The sequence below is a fragment of the Salminus brasiliensis genome, chromosome 22 (assembly GCF_030463535.1).
Source record: "Salminus brasiliensis chromosome 22, fSalBra1.hap2, whole genome shotgun sequence".
In the NCBI taxonomy this organism is placed as follows: domain Eukaryota; kingdom Metazoa; phylum Chordata; class Actinopteri; order Characiformes; family Bryconidae; genus Salminus; species Salminus brasiliensis.
The window spans coordinates 29,053,897-29,075,890 of NC_132899.1; the positions used below are offsets into that span (position 1 = coordinate 29,053,897).

Consider the following 21,994-nt stretch of genomic DNA (forward strand, 5'->3'; position numbering starts at 1 on the left):
GGAGCTTACATTAAAAAAAACAGCCCAGTCTACAATAAATGTGGTTCTTCAGAGAAGCAGAAATTCCGCTAGGTCAGTCCGTTAGCTGCTGCCGTTAACCGCCTGTATCCAGGGTCCTCCCGCTTGCAGCGCTCATCCGCCGGCTAGGCTAGGCTACCTCTAGCTAAACTGCTAGCACCTCTTACCATCTTCGACATGGATTTCGTACAGCAATACCGGCAGAACTCTCGGGGATGTGTGTGGTCAGTGGTCAGCTTTCAACTGACGCGGTCAAAATAAACGAGGGTGTCCAAGTTTCCAGAGACCAGCGACGTAAACACAGAGAGCGGAGCTCCCGAGAATCAGGTCAGTCCCAATTCGCGACCTGCTGAACACTAGCTAGTGCACTTCGTACGTGGAGAAGCCATTGTTCCGTCAAGGCCTAGTAGTGCACTACGTAGTGAGAGAGGGTCTGTTTGAGATTGGGCAACAGCCATCTCCCTCTTAAGATAGCCCGCCTCCGAATTCTGTCCGGAATGTGCGACAGCCGCCACTGATGAGTAACATTAGTTCCGCTACAGAGGTCTCAATTAAAAATCATGTTAGCTAATTGTTTTTTTAAAAAACACAAAAATATATATCTACATTTAATTGATCGTGGCGAAGCTTGTGTTCTGTTTTAAACACTATAAATACAATATTATTATTAATAATAATAATAATAATAATAATAATACATGCAAAATGGAACTGAAAACGTAGCTAAAGGACTACAGAAAACAGGACTATTGTAAATAAAATCTACATATAAAGTGATTTAGAAGAACTAGGTGCACAATTGATGGGAATGAGTCTTTCCAGAGATTGTAAAGTTGTAAGGTTTGAGGCCATGATAATATATCAAGGCCACCAGATAATATACTGATGCTGAGCAGAGGTTATAATATATAAGATCATATTTTGAGAACTTGAAAAATATTAAGATCTGGGTCATAACACCATGTCACACATGATATTTTTGTATATATACAAATATATGTATTATATATTGAGGCCACGAGAGAACAGATAGTGGGCATATATTAATATATTAATGCCACGAAATGTAATGCTTTGTAAAAATCCCCTGAGCTGATATGGGTGATGATGAAAATACAGCTAGGAATGGGAAGCTTTGAGGAACTGCGCAAAAATAACAACAGCACCCCCCTCCTGTCGATGATTGGCTCGTTCGAGTTTACAGCTGCTATATGATTGGCTCGTGTCGCTACATGATTGACAGTCGCTCTCTGCTCCCGCCCACCGCCTGTTAAAGAAGTGAAAGTGAAACGGTTGGCTGTGTGGCAGTTGCTCGTCCCCTCGCCTGAAGATGGGTGTGTGTTTTTGGGCTTTTCTGTCAGGACTCTTCTTGATCTGTGAGGGTAAGAAAAGCTATAACACGGTTCGTTTGTGTTGTAATTTATTGTAGAACTGTTTCAGCAGCCTGATTCAAGTCTAAGCCCAAACCTTAAACCAGACCTTATCTGCTCTCACCTCAGCCCTAATAATCCACGACTGACTATAAAAGAGTAGTTCAGGCTAAGGAACAGCTTTTTTTTTCAACTACAATTGATTACAGCACACATTAATTATTTTTATATTTTTGTTGAATTAATTTAAACACATTTCTATATTATCTAACAGCCTCATAATAAATACATGTGTCCAGTAGAACCTTATTTTTGGCCTCAATATATTATAGTGTTGTTTACTATGTAGTACCATGCAAAAGGCATGCATCATGTGGGTCATAACACCATGGATGTTCTGCAGGAAACCATTTTCTAGCCTTCCTGCTGCTTATAACACTGAAGAGATACTATATTGTGGCTCTTCTTTAAAACATCATCTTAACTGCTCTCACCTCAGTCACAATAATCCACGACTGTCTGTAAAAGAGTGGTTCAAGCTGAGAGACGGGATTTAGAGGTTAGAGGTTCAGCAGTAGTTGTGGAGGTCCTTGTTGAGGTCAAGGTTAAGTGTTACATCCTAAAGAATGTGTTGTTTTGTCCTTTAGATGAATACGAAAGTGAAGAGATGAGCTGATCTTGCAGATTGTGCACTGAAAATGTGAAATGTGTGTTTTTAATATCTCAGACTGGCCTTCAGGCCTTCTCAAGTCACAAAAAAGAAAATGAAAGTAAAGTTGCGTAGTTTGCATGAAACCCTGTAGGCCTACTGGGCCAAACAGACAACGCCCAATAACAAAACAAGAAGTTGCTCTGGAGGTACCAGTATTTTTGTATTGATTTCTGTAAGTCAGAGTTATAGAGTCACAGTCCACCTAAACTAATAGCACACAAACAGGTGTATTTGTCTAGAACTGACCACATATTATTAATGAGTGTAGGACTCCAGGCCATTCCTAAAAGCTCACTTATTTTGTCTCGCACTTGTGTCATGACCTACTATGTAAATCACAATCCATATGTAATAATTCCTTCATTTTCTATCAGGGCTCCACGTTCTAGGTCCCTCTGGTCCTCTGACTGTGGAGCTGGGGGGCTCACTGATGCTACCCTGCTATGTTGAAAGCCCCCTACCGCTGGAAGAGCTGGAAGTGGAGTGGAAGAGAACAGGCTCTGAATCTCTAGTGCATTTATTCCAAGTTGGAGAAAGTCGCCCAGAGTCTCAGAGCCAGGCTTACAGTGGAAGAGCCAGGTTCTTCACTGAGGAGATCAAGCATGGAAACTTCTCTCTCCTGCTCACAGATCTGACCAGTAAAGATGCTGGAGTTTACAGCTGTACTGTTTACAGACAACAGGAGACTGGCCAGGCTTCGGTAGAAATAATGGATGTAGGTGAGATACACTTTCAAAATTGGTCAGTTTCTGATCACAGGACAGCGGAGGGACAGATTTGGTTTGGATAGTGGACCCTCTGTATAACCAACATCGTTTCACTTGATACATTCCTACCTGTACTACACACTACCTTAACACTACCCTTCTCACATCTTCTGCCTTGCCTTGGTTTCTGGCCTTGATGTTGCCGGGGTCTCCAGTATATTATTAGTGACTCCTTATATACAATAATTGTGCAACATAAATAATAATTAGATTTTCATGGTCTGATTTGAGGCTTAAACACTTCAAATTTGAGGCTTTTAATTTCAATTGAAATTCACAATAAACACTTTTCAAACGATTCTCCTTTCAGAGCGGTTGGTTGTGGTTGGAGGTCATGTCATATCTGCATATGCACGTGAGGACATCACACTGAACTGCTCTGTAGACTCCCATATCCCTCCTGAAAAGCTTGAAGAAGTCTCCTGGAAGAAAGTGGACCAACAGATTCCAGTGCTGATCTACCAAGACGGTGCGGTCCAGGCAGAATCAACCCATGAGAGATACATGGACAGAGTGGAGTTCTTTGGCACTGAAGAAATTCACAGAGGCAATTTCTCACTTCGATTAAAGGAGCTCCAAACTGAAGACAAAGGCCTGTATATATGCGAGGTGTTCTCTGGAGAGTTTTCAGCTAACACAACCGTGGAAATCCAAGTGGGTAAGTTAACATATAAATGTTGACATGTTTTTAGTAGAGATAGAACCTACCTTTGCAACAGGGAGAGATATATTCAGTGATACATTTCCTCATGTAATAAATGTTGTTGTCCAAGTTAGTCATGAAGTCTTTACCGTCATAAGTTCAAACCATAAGACAAACCTCTCGCTATCAACACGATCATAGTAGCTTTTGCATAGCATAGCCTTTTCTATAGATGTATAGTAAGAAAGTAGATCTACAGAGATCTTCTAGCTGTAGTTGAGTTTACAGAGAGTGAAGCTCAGGGTTTGAGCTGCTCTCCTCACTGGTTTTACAGATGAAACTCTTGTATGTGGCGGGTTGAGTCAGGTCTGCTCAGCTCTCTCTCTCTCTTTTGGGCGAGTTTGTTTAGAGAGTGAACAGAAGACTCGTGTTCATGAACTCTGTCTTCTACAGTCCTGTCCTTCTACTACAGCCAGAGGAACTGAGACAGTGCTTAAGTCTGAGAATCTGAAATAATATAAACACTGATACTCTTTTGACTGCTTTCTGTAAGAACTACAGAACACAGTACTTGTACTATTACTTAGTACTTCCACTTAAGTTTGAAACTTAAAGACATTTCTACTTCTACTTCTCACTTTTTTGATAGAGCACCTGTACTTTTACTCAAGTCTGGCTCTCTAGTACTTTATACATGTCTGGCCTTTTTAAACTAAAACTGAATCACTCTGCGGACACCTTGACAACAATTGAAAAGGCTGAGCTGAACCAAACTCCTTATAGGCAAGTCTGTATATTTCCAGTCACACAAGACCAGGCTCTTATATCTGTGAATGGAGAGAGGCCAAAATACCAGATCAGTCAGTCTTGGTGTTTTGGAATTGTTAGTGTTGAATAGCAAAACCTCATCTGCTGTGGAACTACTTTTTGGTGGAAGGATCTGACAGTATTAAAGTATATTCACTATGAAATTCAGGGTTTCTTTGATTTACTTAGTATCATCGGAGTGTCAGGAAGGAACAAAATGCTACGCAAGTTATGTAAATGTAAAAAATGCTTCACACATTTTAATTTGAATAAGATTTAACAATTAACTAACAACAAAATACATTCTGAAAATCAATGTCATGCAAAAACCTTGTATCTCCATTTTTGCTGTTTTTTACTTTTTGACAGTGACAATAAACAAAAATCTCTGTTAGGGTAGCCCTAACATAACGTGCCATCAGCAAGCTATTGGGCTTAGAATAGCTTTGAGTATAGAAAAAAGGCAGTAAACATTTTAACCTGTATCAAATTGTTGATTTGGCCACTCCTAAAGTTTCTACTCTCTCTGCTATTTTTTTTTCAGCCTAAAGATGGCCTCCTTCACTTGCAAAATCAACCAGCATGACTAAAAACTAGCAAACTGCAAAGCAAAACCAAACTAGTGAACTAAAGCTAAATCAACCAGCAATCATCTAGAATAACCAAATGTTAGAGATAAATCTCTCAGCATCGTTCGTTTTTCCATTCAACCATATACTTGTTCATTGGGGTGGGTGTGTTGCGCACCACAGTTTGGAAGCTAACTCTGATACTGTGAAGGTAAACTCAAAATATCCAAGATAAGATAAGATAGCACTTTGTGGATCTCAAAGGAAATTGCAGATAAAGATATAATAGCTCTTGAACGTCTATTTGGGCCTGTTGAAATAATATGGCAAAAAAAGCTTTATAATAACTTTTATAAATTATATTAATTAAAGTAAAAAGACAAAAATGACCAGAACCAGGTTGTTTAGCTCTGAATTGTAGTGTTGCAGTGTTCTGTGTGTTGGGTAAGTAAGATGGACTGTTTTTCCCAGTGTTTAAAAGAAGTGGTCTGCATTTAAAAGTGGTGTTGCTTAAACCACCACTCCCCCTCTCTCTCTCTGGGTCGAATGTGTCGTAATATTAATTCTTCAGCTATTTTACATTTCACATGTGTGACACAACTCTGTCTTTTCCCCTCAGGTCTGTCCCATATTCACAACATGGTGTTGTTTCTCTGCGTCATTACTTGCTTGTCTGGAGCTTCTCTTTTGTTTGGCTGTGTGCCAATGAATCATTTTAAAGGGCCTGGTACGTAAAGTCTTTATTTATATTTACAATTACGTTGAATTTTTTCACACTCAGATGCATTTGTTCTTTATCTCCTCTTCAGGCACTTGGATAATAATCATACAGAATGCTCTGGTCTTTTGTCCAAACATGTTAATGTGTGCGGCCTTCATCTTTTGGGGTGTGCTTAAGGGTAAGTGTTTTTTACTAATCTAAGCAAATAATTACACCAGGTTTCATATTATGATATTCTGAGACATCTCATTATTATTATTATTATTATTACGTAATTTATCCAGCTTGTTTGATATTAAAGCACAAAAACAGTTTTTTCAGACATTTGTCATGGCTGGTTAGGCCAGACACCGAGGGATTAACACTCGCAGAGATGGGTCCAATGCAAGTACTTTTAATAACACAAAGGGGAATGATACAAAGAGCAAACGAAAGCAAGTAATGCAGCAACTAATGGGCATAAACAGGAAAGCAACGTAAACTAAACAACCAAAAGGGCCAACACAAAGCACACCTGAGAATGGGGGGCTCTGGGAGCTGAGCTGGGTGAAAAAACAAAACCTACAGGCTGTGCCTGGGAAGACTACGTAGGAAACTAGGAACATGCGTGAACCGCACAAAGACTACTCAAAACTGGGGGAAGAGAGCTGGGGAACCAGCTGCTGAACCATAAACAGCTAGGCTGACCAAACCTGAAGACGCGAAGTAGAAGAGGGTCGCCTAGCTGGAGCGAGAGTCGAGGATATAACCAGGGAGCAAGTGAAAGTGCCTTGCTAAATCCGGTCCGCTCGAGGACCTAAACTATGAACCAAAGATGGCCTAAACAAACTGTGATCCGTGTGTAGAATCTCTCGGGCTACCTTGAGGCTCTGAACTTACAATCCAATTCTCGGCGAGGAGCTCAGTAGCCGAGCTCCTTAAGTACCCCCAGCCTCAGGTGAAACACATTAAGTAAACAAGACATGAAAAATTTAGGAACTAGGAACACACATGAAACCTAACGAACTGAACCAAACCATTAACATGAACCAAGACACTGAACCGAATCATTGAATCAAAACATGAACGAAAACACAATAAAAGTCCTTATGTGAGCCTGTGGGCGGCGACTCGGAATCGCCCCGGCAGAGGGCGCACTATACAGAGGGGCTGACATCATTGGTTAACCAGTTAAAATACTTATTTAAAGAGGTTTGGATATTTTTATACTGTACTCCAGACCAGGATAAAGAAACGATGTTAACAAGGTTATGTATGTTATGTTATTTATTTATTTATATAAAATTTGACATACGTCCAGATTGGCTGGAGACAAATTTACATGATCAAATATTATCAAACGTAATTATTTATATATGCAAGGAGAACAAATCTAATTCAATTCAGAGTTTAAATACATGCATTACATTAACAGAAGAAAAACATGCCAACACTACATCACTGCCACATGCACGCAACAGGTGAGGTTGGTTAAAACTTTGCAACAAGTGACTGAAACAAACAGGCTTAAATACACATAAATGTGAGTTAGAACTTAATATGGTGATAAGGATCTGGAAAACTGTACATGATTGGCTGGCTCGTGTTCATGGAGGATTATGGAAGTTGTAGCACGTCGACTCGATAGAGGCAGGTAGAGAACCCGCGAGTGTGACCACTGCCCCCTATGTGTTGCTTAATCTACTAAGAGACGAGAGCTGGCAGTAAAGGGATGAGTGCAGTGCAAGACATGACTGTGCTGGAGTGTTTGGTGTTCAAACCATGTAATTGCTTTAGATATTATGAAATCATAGAACATCATTATGTGTTAACAGTGTGAAACCATGCAAATACATTAAAACACATTTACATCTTGCGATTTGACCTGGCATGAAAGAAAGATCATTGAAACTCATTTCTTGTTTCTTCAGGGTTTTTAATTGGCACAGTCACTTGTTTAGTTGTCAGTGTTCTGAGGACAGGTCTTCTACTTCTTTTTTCTCCATATTGCTGTCGTTTTCAAGGTATGTAAACAATGCATTAAAAAAAATTGGTAAACTGGTAAAATGGTATTGTTTGTACAGAAAATGTACAGTGGCATGCAAACGCTTGGGCACGCCAGGTCAAATTTTTAGTTCTTGTAAATAGCTGAGTAGAAGCTGAGTGAACAGAACATTATTAACAGTATTTGTGTATTATTTTTGTTTTGTACAATTTGTAAAGTGAAATAAGGAACGGATGCAAAACCCACCATGCGAAAGTTTGGACACGCTGAGAGATTTGATAATATTTACAAAGAAACCTCAAAGGAACTTGGAAAGAATGTAGCAAGTGCAGCAAGATGACCTGAAAATCCCACAGAACTAGAAGACCTTTGCAAGGAGAAACGGGTGCAAATTTCCTAAACAAGAATGGAAAGACTTAGACCTAGAACTAGAAACACTGCTAGAAAAAAGCATTTACAAGCTGTGATTCTTGCCTGCATGCATGCAGGGTGCCCAAACCTTATTTGTTATTTTGAATCTGTGAAAGATTGAAATTAACATATGTAATATTGCTTAAAATATTACAGAAATGTGTTTTGTGTTAACTTTATTCCTTTTGAAAATCAGGTCACCCTTCGCTTAGCTATTCACACAGATACTTCGACCAGGATTGCCGAAGGTTTTGAATGCCACTATATATGAGTATATGAATTGAGTTTGTTAACATTTATTATTTTAATCACTGTCTTCTGGGAGGCAGTGTTATAAACTGTGCTCTTTTAAAAGTAATTTATGTCCAGTGTCTGGCTCAATTTGGTGATTTCTTTGCTCAGAAACACCCACTAAATTAGTTGTGTTTGAGGAGGAAAATCACCAAACTGTTTTTAAAATTGTAAGATTTTGCTTCTTATTCGTATTAGAATGTACTGTGTGAGATGGAATGGAAATGAGAAACTAGCAAATAAGAAAAACGTAAGCTTCATAGTTGAAGTCATTGTTCTCATTACATTGTTCTCATTGTTCATTGTTCTCATTGTTCAACCCATTGTTCTCATTACACAGTTTCCATACTGTGTGTAAAAATAGCTTTCTGTTAAATTACGCATTTATCCAGTGTTAACGTTTTTGTTCAAACAGTCAATCTCTTTTTGGGTCACTTTAAGATTGAATGCATTATATTGGCTATTATATATCCCACAAAACATTCACATCAGGTTCCATGCTTTGTTTTTTTCAGAAAACACCATAAAGTTCATAAAGGCCTTTCCTTTTTTGGAATACTGTGCAGTCTTAATCATTTTTGCAGTAGGTGAGTACAATATTTTCATGTATTAAGACAGGATGACGTTTATGTATATTCCCAAATGAGTAAAGCGCTAAGCTTTTACCGGTCTTAAAAACAAATCATTAGCAGGAGGTAAACAGATGGTTATAAACAAAATATGGGGTAGCTTTTCCCATTAGTTTCTGTAAATGTTAATAGCCTTGTATTTCCTGGCAAGTTTGTGTTTAATGTGAAACCATATGTTCTCTATGTTCTCTAAGTCTCAACCAGGCCAAACATTAGTCTATTGGACTTGTTCGTCTTGGTGGTCTTTGCAGTGTGGGACAGAGCATGGTCTTGTTGGAAAAACAACTTTAGGTCATTCTTCTTTAGAAAACAACTTTTCAATTGTGAGAAGTGAACCTTTCTGCACGTTTCTCTGGTACTCCACAACACTTTTCAGTTATGAAACTCACCAGTACAAGCAACTGAAACTGCGCCAGATGTCATGTTCTCTCTACCTATAGGTTTAACTGTGTTTTTCTCAGACACCAGTAGCTAGACAAAACCAGTATGAGACAACCTTCTGGTAATTGCTGTTCTTGAGGAATCTTTGAGAACTGCATGGCAGACAGCATGCCGCTTAGACGTACCATAATCTTCTTGCTGTCGACATCACCTGTTGTTTCAAAGTGTTAACCTATTCCCTTAATGGCGGATAAACATGATGCATTATATAGACAACAGTATTTTAATAGCTGTAGTTAACCGGTTAACCAGCAAATGGTTGTACATGTAATGATCTGCATCCCATGCTCAGTGTATAGGGAATATAAGGGCATTTCTTAGGGATCCTGTGGAATGGAATTCAGCTTAAAAGTGTAGAAGTGTAGTCTAGAATCAACTCTCTATACTAGCTGTAGGGCTTCAGCGAGAATTAGGAAAGATTTCAGTCATGGTTCTAGCGTTGAATGCATATGTGACTGTTGGAGCTCAGCAGAGTTACGTCCACACTTGATCTGTTCTGTCATGTACAATAATCATTTAGAAATCTAAATGATGATGATAATGATGTTACATTGTCATTGTGTGATTCCCATAATAATAACAATAATAATAACTGTTTTTGTTGTTATGTATGACTGTACTGTTTTACAGTTAATTGGGTATTGCTCCTTACAAGGGCCTTTCCCCTAATTGCTACTACTGTAGTTGCCTGTGTGCACCTCTCCCACTTTCACACAAAGTCTACTTTCCAACTCTGTATTCCAGTCATATGTTATTTGGTTTGTTTGTGCTATAAATCATTGCAAAGGTTTACCAATAATGGTGTGAAAAAGAAAAAGAAAAACTTGGAGGAGCAAAGAAAATGCAGGATCTCACTGATCCATGCATGTTTGCTTTGGTTATAAATGTTACAACCACATGTTACTTAAAAATGCAAATTGTAAAATATTGTCTACAGAAATCAAAAATGGAGATTTATCAAGAACCATTATATTCTATTCAATTTCACATGTATTTTTATCGTTATTATTATACCTATTATTAATTATTATTAAACCTATTGTTATTATTTTATTATTATTATTATTAGACCTGTAAAGCGTAACAAAAAGCTTTTTTTGCTGTTACACAATAGTACTAAACATATATTAGATATTATAGGAGGTACTGAAAAGTATGATTATATTTGTAAATATTAGTGCACAGTTAATCTAATCATCTTTTTGTCACAAGAGTATATTTACATGGATTAGTCAACACTGTTCTGCCCAAATATGAAGGCTCTCCAAAAACAAATCATATGATAGCATGAGCAGGCTTGGATTTCATCCAAAGGGAGAAATACCAGCTGTTAGAGCAATTTCTTTTAAATTCGCTTCTTTTTTTTTCATTGTCATTGCACAATTCAGTGGGGTGCTATAACTATATAACACAGGCTTTCCATCACTGTTTAACCATGTAAATTACAATTGGTTATTTTACTTGCCACAGTTCTACATACAGCCATTATCTTTACCAAAGAACCCCTTGAAGAATAACTATTTTTGAAGAGTCTATTCCTAGCATTCAGATGAGTAATATGTAACTGTATTTATTGGAATATGTGACAATATGTGAAAGGGCTTGTGGAAACAGTGATGCTTTCGAAGTAGTACTAAAGAGTACTATTATTAAAGCAATAGAAGACAAGAGGGCATGTGATATCTTGAAATAACTACATGTTTGTGATGAAGCAGACCTGAGCCGCAAGTGTTGTGTTGTTATTTCACGATAACACGCACCCTTGAGTGTTGTTTCACTTTTATATATAAAAATAAATAAAGTAAGAAATAAATACACTGAGCCGTGATCGTAGTGCGTAATATGTTTAATGTTAGCACATCCTTCTGCCAAATTATAGTTCCTCAATAAGCAGCTTGTTGCTCCCTCTCAGTTTCTCAGTGTTTTTTTTTCTGGTTTGTGTGTCTTGTGTTATTGTGTTTACTTCTCTTAATCCTTTTTGTCTCTTGTTTTCTTTTGTTCAGGGCGTTTACGTTACATCTTGGTTCATCATGTGATTTATAGCAATGGTGTTTAGCGGAGTGATATGGTGTTTGTCGGGGAAAAAAACATGCCGAATGGCGAATAACAGCACGTATTAAAAGAAACAAATATTTTACTGTTAATAAATTATGCATGCAATTCTGATTAATATGATATTCACATTATCATACATGCATCAAGTGGTACACTTCATGTTTGAGGTTGCCTAATTTATAAATGCTTCTAAAAAAATCTGCTTTGGAGCAGAACATCTTTTAACAGCAGCATCTTCTGTCCAGATGGAGCAATGCGTGGCATAATTCATATTTTGTTAAGGGGTGCAGGCTCACCTCGAATTATTGACAGTGATTGATTTAAGGACGAGAGATTACCAATGTACAATGAATTCATTTAAAGAGTTATTTAATTTAAGGTGTTTGTGTTTTCTTTTTTCGTTACAATGTAGTGGTGGGACAGCATGGATGGGGAATACAGGATAAAGGCTTGATGGGTTTGGCTGGAACTTTACTGGTGCTGAGTATTATCATTGTTCTATGTAAGAATCACTTTAAATATTGTTGTACCATTAATTCAATGAAATAGTTTAAAAAATATTTAAATATGAAACTTGCTTAGTTAATCTAGGTTTATGTTACATGTGTAACAATGCCTTGACATGTGAAGATGCCTCAGTCTAAAGGTGGCAATGCAGCTGCTCTGATTTTCTTCTGCACAATATGTTCCATAACATTTGTATCTGGCACTTAATAAGTCTTGTAACTTATAGAACTATTAATTAATTACATTAGTGATACATTATCAACATGTAAACCAGTGTGTCATTGATGTTAAGGTTGAAACTGATATTCATCTATTTCTGAATTTCAGTTATCATCTTGGATACATTTCTGCCTGCCAGTAGATGCTTATTTTACTGTGGGCTAGTCTTATGTAAGTATGGCATAGAATGCCAATTATTGTATGGTAATAATAACAATGCTCTTTTTCTGATCTGTTTTTCTTTCAATCACGCTGGATTATTTTGTGATTTCTATGTATTATTTTTATAACCTCCTGCATTAACATCCAATTCAGAAAATACACTACCTGAGCACTTCACAAATGTATTCTATCCAGTGACTGGGAAGGCCATCAAAGAGCATTATATTGTTATGTTCATGAAATCAGTTTGAGATGCGTACTGCTTTGTTGAACTTGTTGAAAGCATCCATTAGAAGATGGGTAAAGTGCGGCCATGAAGGCATGCACATGGTCAGCAACAGTGCTTAAATATTGCATGAGTAAAATGTGGAAATTGTAGCCATTTCTGCATATACACAAGCTGTAAATGCAAATCCAGCCTCCTTTGAGGCCTGTCATGAACAAGTACATTTGTTGATGAGCTGAAGCACAGAGAAGCAAACGAACGCCCACTCATGAATTTAAGTTCTGCTTAGAGGAGCACACCACATCTATAATATTAACCGCAGCTCTTAGTGATGGATTCCTCCACATATAGTCTTTTCAATCTAGTGTGGAATTGAGCTCTGTTTGGTCCCAGCGGTGCAAAAGTGTGCTGACTATAAAGTAAATAGTAGTGGAAAAAGTATAAAAAGAAAGAAAATCTGAGGATCTGCAGGATGCAGTTACGAGAAATGCCCACATGATGCAATTTCTTTCCTAGAGGGCAACAATTAAAAAAGGTTTTGTGGAGAAAATATTAATTGTTTATTAAAATGGATCATTTTTATTAGCATATATCAGTAATACACGTTAAATATGATGACATGCAAATGTAAACACTTTTTACGGATATACTTTAATAGGGCCAGTTTGTTAGTTTTCTCCATGGTTTGAACACTAGAGCTGAACTGAACACTGTGTAATAATTCTGGATGAATGGACCAATAGAAATGCTCTAAATTACTTGAAATAAGCTCTTGTTTTACATTGACTTCCATTCAGAGTTAAGACCATGTTTGCCTTTTTCTGTACAGTCACCAACTTGGAGAAGCATGTTTTTCATTTTACAGCAATGATATGTGTTCATTTTAACATGTACGAGCTAGTCTTGACTGTACAATTTTGTCGTTTACAGATATTCTAATGATCTTTTTGGATTTAATAATATTTATTGTCCTCATGGACCTTTTTGTGGCTGGCAAGAACATTGAAGCTAATGGTATGTAAAATGTTTCATAATGAAATATCATATAACTAATGAGTTCAATTCAACCTGCACCTTTTTCAAACCCAAAGTGTTAAATATCTGCATTACATGATCACACAGAAGAACACAGGTCTAATATAATTACTATAATATTAGATCTAGTATAATTAAAATAAATGAATAGTTTTCTTCCATTAGCATATCAGCACTTCAGCTGCAGTTTCAAACAGGTTTGTCTCAACCAGTTTGTGACAATATAGGTAATTTTTCCCCCAGAGTGCACATCAGAGTAGATCTCTCCAAATTGTAGCCTCTTACTGAGGGGGGAAGAAGAAGAAGAAGAAGAACGCAGGATGAGGAAATTCAATTCCTGTGTGCAGACAGCAGGAGAGTCAATTCTGCAAGCAAGAAGAGGCCGATAGGAGTTAGACTTTCACACTGCTTGAATTTTGCCATAGTTGACACAGAACCAAATAGACCTGTCTGGCATAGGAACAGGCTCAGTGTGGCTGGTCCAGGCACTGTGTGACTCCTCAGTTAAATTAAAATTCTTCTGATCAGTTAATTTCTTGCGTGGTGCACAACCACTCCTGGTCGGGCCCTTTTTTTTGCACTGAAGAATAAGGAGGTGAAGACAGAACCCTCAGGTTGAGGCGATTATTGTGTCACAGAGCAATTTAATTAAATTCAAATTTATTTCTATAGAATTTTCACAACGAATGTTGTCACAAAGCAGATTTACAGAGATCTGCGTCTGAGCCCCTTTTTCATACTTGATGGCAATAGACCAATTCACTTTGCATTGATCCATTGCCATTAAGTACGAATAAACAATTACAGTGCAAATTCAATTGTCAGTATATTAAGAAAAGTTAGTTTTTATCCCAGAACCAAAGAAAAGAGAGAAAGAATGCGTTATCTGAGGTATTGGAGATAAATGCTCAGTGCATGCTGAACTGCCAGATGTGTAAGTAGCATTCTGAAAAGGAACAAGAGAAACTGATGTGCACTGAATAATTTAAAAAACCAAAGAAATCAAAGCAAAGCCTTTGACTGTGTAATGTCCTAGTAGTAAGTAATGGATCGTCTCATTGTTCTAATGAGCAACCTAAAGAAGTTATCCTGTAAATCGATAACTAACAAAAATGGTCACACACTGGTTTCTCAATGGTGAAAGAGTTGTTGGCATACTTAACCATACTTCTTTAACCTGTATTTACAGTGCTGTGAAACATTCCCTTTTTTATATTTTCTGTTTTTGCATAATTGTGCGTTGACCATTGACAAATTTATTAGAAGACAACCAGACTAAACACAAAATATAGTTGTTGTTTTTTTTTTTTATTATCGTTTCATTTATTAAAGGAAAAACCTTTTCCAACACCAACTCCAACTACCAACCTGGTATCTAAATTTACTTGATAACTGGTATCAGTTAAACTAGACATGCCCAGGCTTGATTACTGCCAGCCCTGCCTCTAAACAATACACAAATGCCTTTCCAATATAAAAGGGTTGAGCTTAAATTGTCTCAACAAAGAGCACAATAATACCAATCAAAAGAAATGAAGGACAAGATAAGAGAGTTATCTCACATGTCAAGTTACTGAAATATATTAGTCTGGAAAGGGTTACAAATCCATTGATAAGGGTCTGTGACTACAGCAAACCGAAGCAAGAGTACCTTTCCACAAGTAAAACTTCTAAGGAACTGCAAGACTTACAGATTTAGTTTAATTTAGTTGTCTTTTATGACTTAGATTAAGACTTCTCATAAAGGAAAAGTGGGACAACTATGAATAGAAAAAAATAGAAGGGGGCAAATACCTTTTACTTGAAGTTGTAGCATAAGTTCTGACCTTTTTTTTCACTGTAAATTGCTTTTACAAAATAATGTATTTTTGAAGACATTTCGTATTACAGTCTTATAATGAAATCTTTTTATTTTTGGCAGGTAATGCAGGACTGATCTGTATGATGATATTTATGGTTTGCCTTCTGGTGCTGGCATTGAGTACAGTATTCATTGTTTATTTTGCTTTTTTCCAAAGTTTTTTTTTTGTCATATTTTGATTTATGTAATGTCTTTATTATACCAAAAGTATTATACCAAAGTTCTTCTATGGCATTGTCTGGCTCTCCAGCTAACCCTGTTTGTTTACAGAACACAGCTCTGCACCTAGTTTGAAGTAGCTTCTGTTGCCCAAGCTAGGCTTGTGGCTTTAAGTTCATACCCCTCTTTAGTTCACCCTCTTGTTATTATTCCTGCTCAGCTCCCTGCTCCTCCCAGTCCCAGGTTTATTTTCGCCACCTTGTTTGCCACGTTTTGTTGTGTTCTCTGTTTTACCCTTAGTTGCTGCACTTTGCTTTTCATAGCCCCTTATTTTGTGTTTGTGTCACGTTTAATAAACTGATAATAAAAAGATGGAACAAATCTTGCTTTGTTCCATCTCTGCGAGTGTTCATCCCTTCTTGTCTGGCAGTACATGCCATGACAGGCATCACTCAGGTCCCATAGTGCCCCTGTGGATACAAAACTTAATATAATCTTATATAACTTTATATAAAAGTCAATATTCCAACTGAATTGTAGTGGAAGAATCCCTGTGTGCAACTGAGATTTAAAAAAAAACTGGTTAAAAACTGGATTTCAATTTCCTGAATCAAATCTTCCCCAGATCTCCATCATTTAAAAGATCAGGTGTAAACATTCCATTCATGTTGTCGAACATGTGTGTTAAAATAATTGCCAATATTAACAATTTGTATTTTGGCTTTCATGTAAGCCAAATGTGTCAGATGTTGGCAAACACTTTTCTGATCTAACCTCAGTTGTATTCCTTTGAATTTAGGAAGTAAATATAGAAATGACAGACAGTCTACCTCCAGTAATTCAGCATTATGGAAACCAGGTAAGTTTTTAAGTATTACTTATTAGTACACATTATATATGTATAAGCCAGTGAGGTGTGTAAGCGTTGAAAAACCTGAACCAGCATTGTAAGTTCAAATCTTTAAAAAAAAATAGCATAAATAGCATTTTGCTTAAAGAACACACAAAAAGCCATCATGTTGTTTTTCTGGATACTATGCATGCATATATTTTAACAAATGTACACCTATTTTACCGACCATATTTACTATGTACACCTTTTACCAACAAGGGGACAGAACACAGAGGGTGATATAGCCACCATGTTGATTCCTTTTAATGATTTTTCAACCAGTGAGCCGTCTCATGCTTCTAATATTATTGCTGCCATGTCATATTTAAAAAATAATCTAGCTATCCTCCTGTCTATGTTAGGCAGGGAGCCTTTAAAGTTACACACAAGGACAGATGAAGTTAAAGATAAGCTAAAAGTGTAAAATGTGAAATGAACAACTTGAAAATGAAAAGAAATAAATAAATAAAAAGAAACAATCTAACAATAAAAAAAGAAAGTTACTCTTAGAATTGCATCAGCTAAAAGCAATAAATAATAATAAAAAATCATTAAAAAAAAATAAAATAGGCAATAATAAAGGCAACAAAAAAGAAAACAGAAAAGCACCGAACATCAAATGGAATTCTGGTGATGTCCAGGGACCTCAAACTCCTTCTTTGCATTGTTACTCTTTTAACACTCTTCAAGTCACAAAGACCTCTCTAGTTAGCTATTGAGTTGTATTAGGAGTTTTTGAGGCAGAACCATGTATTTAGTGTAGTTTAGCTTGATTTCTGAACTGAACAGAACAGAAGCAAATACTTGTTGTCCAGTAAACCTCTTTTTCTTGTTGTATTACAGACATAATTGGAACAACATATATGGTTGGAGCAGCAGTCATGTTTTTGGTGAACTCTGTGACACTAGCAGTAGAGCTCTTTACAGATGCAGGCAAGTAACCGCTAGCTAACTGTACAATATTTCAACTGTTAACAACTTAAATGTGTAATGTTTTTGTTGTTGTGTAAGCAATTCTTGGACCTGCAATTATTTTTTTTACTGTTTTTGCATTGAGTATGTTTCCTACAAGTCCAATGATTCCATTTCCATTTCTCTTACGTTCATATATCTTTTTAGGAAATGAGCTGCGAGTAATTCTCCTACCATTTGAATGTGCCTTTGTCATATGCTGTTTGTTTACAGATTGTAAGTATAATCTACACTTTAAAATAGTAGATGTAAAATTATAGTAATTAGGTGGCATCATGTTCTACAGTAGAATGCTATTTATTTACAGTACTGACTCTGCAGTTTACACTTTCAGTTTAATTATATAATCCTAGCAGGTCAGTCCAAATTTCCCTTTATTAACATATAAACTGTACTGTTTTTACAGTAAGAGTGTATATCTCATACAGTGGTGTGTTCTATACAGCACTGTTGCACTGTAATTGCTGTTTCAGTATAATTTATTTTAATTACATGTACAGGTAAACTACTGTCAATACCTCACTGCTGACAAATGTCTTAGACTATTAGACACTTGTAAAGTTAAGCTAATTATAATCATTTAAAGCCAACAGTATAATCAAACAATATTGCAGTTGTTAAACTGTATACCAAAGCATGCCTTATATCCAAGACATAGCAGCTTCATGCACTTATGCAGTCTTTAAAATCCCCATACTGACAATGACATTCATTTTAATGTAATATAGTACAGGATGAACTAGTTCAGTAAAAGGAAAAATAGCATCATTAATAGAACAAAAAATGGAGAAGTCTGTGGTGCCCATGGACTGTGGTGTGGAAATGGACTGCATGATCCAGAATGGTGTTAAGGTGATCATCTGGCTCCTAACACCATGTGTCAATAGATGGAAAAGACAAGGGTGAACTTCGAAAACTTTAGGGTTGGGGTGCTTGAGGGTGAAGGAGATATCACCAGTGTCAATGGTGAGTGGACGCTGACAGTTGCAGAAGAGTGGAGCAAAGGTCAGCATCTAAATCATGAAGGATCTGCTGGCGCAGCACAGACTGGATAAGGGGAGAGTTTGAAGACATGAAGAGGTCAAAGAGGCAATGGGGAGGACAAAGGCTGAATCATGAAAGTGGGACAGCCAGAGGGACAGCAGGCTGAGCAGCAGGAAAACATGGAATATTCGCACAAGGTGGTTGAAATGACAAGAGAAAAGGTTGGGATAATAAGACGTTTCCAATAATCAGGGGTGTTAGGATGATAAAGGGGGCAGTGGTTTAATAAGGACAGGGTTGGGATGATAAGAAAATGGGCAGGGATGGCAGAAAGAGGGGCTCAGAAGAGATGGGACAGAGCAAGGAAAAAATGAGAAATGGCACGGAGGGGAAGGTAAGTGAAGGTCTGTTGTGGGCTGGAAGGAAGAGGGAGAGGAGACGACTGGGTAAAGAAAACCTAGGTATTGCCATCATCATATATACCACAGTAGGAGCAAATGGGCGTTGGTCACTTCTGGAGGAATCATCATTGAGGAAAAGCACATTATTGAAGGCAGAACAAGTAAAAGGACCCTTTTTATTGGATCTTTTTTCACTTGCCTGAAAATGTAGGATGACTGATGATGACCATGTGTAATTTCTACCATTCATTAACATGGAATGCAGACATTTTGGAACCATAGCCTAGAGGTTAAGGTTCAGTAGCTTTAGGTTAAGGCATATAAGCAGCATAGGTTTCATGGTAGTGTTTTTTTGGTAAATAAAATATAGGATATGTTGCACAAGGAATTTTACAAATATTTTATTTAATATGGCAACATCTCCACTTTAAATATCATTAGAAACACCATGCTGGCCTCACACTCTTGTACCTTGAAGCACTGAGCTCAGGTCATCTGACTGCTCTTACTACCTACTAGAAGCTTTGTGTTGGTTTTACCTATTTTTATTGTGATTTGCAAAACACTGCTATGTCCTTATATAAGGAATTTACTAACAAATAAGGAACACTTTTGATTGTCAAATTGGCAGCTTCCAGATTTAGGTATTTTAATTGTTGTGTGGTATGTCAGGTGACGGAGAAGGAGCTGTCCACCAGACTTGAAGCGTTACTTGAGGCATTTACTGCAGTCTACTGGATATTGGTTTTGAAAAATCAGGGAAAGGGCTTCCTGCACAAATCTGGTGGATGAACTGGCAACGCTGCCTTCCTCCCGCCACAGCATCTCAGCGCATTTTAAAATAACATAATTTTAAAAATAGTAGTATAATTTTGGTCAAATCTAACAGCCAAAAGAAAACACATCACATGGATGCTGTGAGCAGGAATTAAGGGGACATGTCCCCCTTTCCCCCCCACCCCCAAAACCTATGAGACATATACATCCTGACACAACTGCCCAGATCCTAGATGTCAAAAGGCTAACATGTGTTACCTGTTTTTCCCTAACACAAGGCTATAAAGCACCAACAAAAGCTAAAACTCCTGCACACACAAACAAAAACTTTCTTTCTGCACCCAGATTCTCTCATCATAAGTATGCAACAGCATATTAGTTGCTTGGGACAGAACAGCAACTGCTTAGTAACTGCATATTAATGACTTGAAACATGCATAGCAACTGCCTAGCACCCTAGTGACCTCTCGGAAATTGCTAAAACTTTAGGACTCTAGTTACTTTTTGCCTTTGGCTCCAATAACACATATTATTTTTCAGGCTGCTGCCACTCTCGGGATGAGCAATACCAACCTACTAGGACCATTATTCCTGTCAGTAATGTAGGTCCACCCTCCACACACACACACACACACACACACACACACACACACACTCTAGTCATTTTGGACTACCTTCATTTGTACATTTGTCATGAAAAAGTCTCACAATCTAAAGAGCAGCACTTTTTTGAGTTTTTTAAATTAGAGTAGTAGTAGGTGAGTAGATTATAGAGGAAAAGGGGTGGGGATGCATTGTCCTGGTTGTTAAGTGTAGGACTTGTTGTCTTCCTGTATTATGTTACTTAACATACAGTGGTGACGTGTTCAGACATTCACAATTGGCAACACAAACACAGCAAAGCTCCGCCTCTCTTACTCCCAATCATACGCATGCTCTGCTTCACTTTTCTGCTCTAAAGGTAGGCCCAATACAGTCTCAGGTGCAATAGGTGCAAAAATTAATTGCACCTATTGATCTACCTAATTAATCAATTTGGCAATTTGCCAACCAGACAATTCTAACAGTTTTTTTTTCTGAAATCCCTCAGCCAAGAACACAAAGGAAGTCAACTTGGTGTACATTAACATTTGACCCAGGGCTGAAACCTTGATAATGGTTTCTGAAGCGTCTTTACGATGCTTAGCTATGGCACATCAGTAGTGATGTTAACCTGGGGCTGACAGGTGTTTTGAGTCTGTTTTGATTGTTTCAGACAATCTAGAACAATCGCTGTGCGTAAGGGTCATCCGCCGTTGCCAGCTGAAACTCTACAGTGCAAAGAGGAAGCCGCAAGCTCCACAAGCTCAGACGTTTGCACTGGGCCAGGGGTCTTTAGAAATGGAGTGTGGCAAAATGGAAGACTGTTCTGTGGTCAGATGAGTCACGATTTGAAGTTCTTCAGGGAACACTGGGACGCCATGTCATCCGGACCAGAGAGGACAAGGATAACCCAAGTTGTTATCAGCGCTCCGTTCAGAAGCCTGCATCATTGATGGTATGGGGTTGCATGAGTGCCTGTGGCATGGGCAGCTTGCATGTCTGGAAAGGCACCATTAATGCAGAGAACTATGTTCAGGTTCTAGAACAACATATGCTCCCATCTAGACGTCATCTCTTTCAGGGAAGACCCTGCATTTTTCAACAAGATAATGCCAGACCACATTCTGCAGCAATCACAACATCATGGCTATGTAGGAGAAGGATCCGGGTACTGAAATGGCCAGCCTGCAGTCCAGATCTTTCACCTATAGAGAACATTTGGCGCATCATAAAGAGGAAGGTGCGACAAAGAAGGCCCAAGACGATTGAACAGTTAGAGGCCTGTATTAGACATGAATGGGAGAGCATTCCTATTTCTAAACTTGAGAAACTGGTCTCCTCTGTACTCAGACGTCTGTTGAGTGTTGTAAGAAGAAGGGGGGATGCCACACAGTGGTAAAAATGGCCTTGTCCCAACTTTTTTGGGATTTGTTGACGCCATGAAATTTTGAAACAACATATTTTTCCTTAAAAATGATACATTCTCTCAGTTTAAACTTTTGATCTGTGATTTGTGTTCTATTCTGAATAAAATATTAGATGTTTGCACCTCCACATCATTGCATTCAGTTTTTATTCACAATTTGTTTAGTGTCTCAACTTTTTTGGAATCTGGTTTGTAGAAAAGATGGACGCTGTGGTTCCATTCCCTTCCATTCTATAAAAATGAAGCCAAATCCATCGGCCATGTTGTCAAATCTGCAACCAGAATCTACATAGTAGAGACCAGAGGCGGTGGGATTAGACACTGCAGAAGGAAAAACCGTTTGGAAGAGAAAAATGAGATAGGAAATAGGTTG

At 37.7% G+C, this 21,994-nt stretch overlaps 2 protein-coding genes across 7 annotated transcripts in view; one reads left to right on the plus strand and one right to left on the minus strand.

Moving 5' to 3' along the window:
- The window catches only part of LOC140543714 (7-methylguanosine phosphate-specific 5'-nucleotidase-like), a 34,744-nt gene that overhangs the window by 9,232 nt on the left and 3,518 nt on the right, over nt 1-21,994 (minus strand). For 2 of the 3 annotated variants that reach the window (XM_072666899.1, XM_072666900.1), the window contains exon 2: nt 186-214. In XM_072666899.1, coding sequence (XP_072523000.1) covers nt 186-197 — 12 coding nt within the window. In that variant the 5' untranslated portion in view covers nt 198-214. Of the gene's footprint in view, nt 1-9; nt 348-21,994 lie in introns of those variants that run through there. The other variant, XM_072666901.1, reaches the window with a different exon arrangement.
- LOC140543713 (uncharacterized) lies at nt 105-21,749 on the plus strand. Of its 4 annotated transcripts, none has more exons than XM_072666894.1 (16): nt 116-345; nt 2,475-2,819; nt 3,178-3,525; nt 5,506-5,613; nt 5,696-5,785; nt 7,518-7,610; nt 8,809-8,880; nt 11,831-11,920; nt 12,253-12,315; nt 13,463-13,546; nt 15,489-15,548; nt 16,387-16,446; nt 17,323-17,412; nt 17,599-17,667; nt 20,154-20,215; nt 20,869-21,749. In XM_072666894.1, exons 1-16 carry the CDS (start codon nt 234-236, stop codon nt 20,875-20,877), a joined length of 1,755 nt encoding a protein of 584 aa, XP_072522995.1. In that variant the 5' UTR covers nt 116-233; the 3' UTR covers nt 20,878-21,749. The 4 variants fall into 4 exon arrangements, with proteins under 4 accessions (XP_072522998.1, XP_072522997.1, XP_072522995.1 ...); XM_072666895.1 differs by lacking the exon at nt 116-345 and adding an exon at nt 1,331-1,400; XM_072666896.1 differs by lacking the exon at nt 7,518-7,610 and having other exon boundaries at nt 114-345.

Coding starts and splice junctions, on each gene's coding strand:
- LOC140543713 (XM_072666894.1), top strand. CDS start 234: ATGTGTGTGGTCAGTGGTCAGCTTTCAACTGACGCGGTCAAAATAAAC. Junction 12,316..13,462: donor TTACTGTGGGCTAGTCTTAT/GTAAGTATGGCA, acceptor TGTCGTTTACAG/ATATTCTAATGATCTTTTTG. Junction 17,413..17,598: donor AGAGCTCTTTACAGATGCAG/GCAAGTAACCGC, acceptor ATATCTTTTTAG/GAAATGAGCTGCGAGTAATT.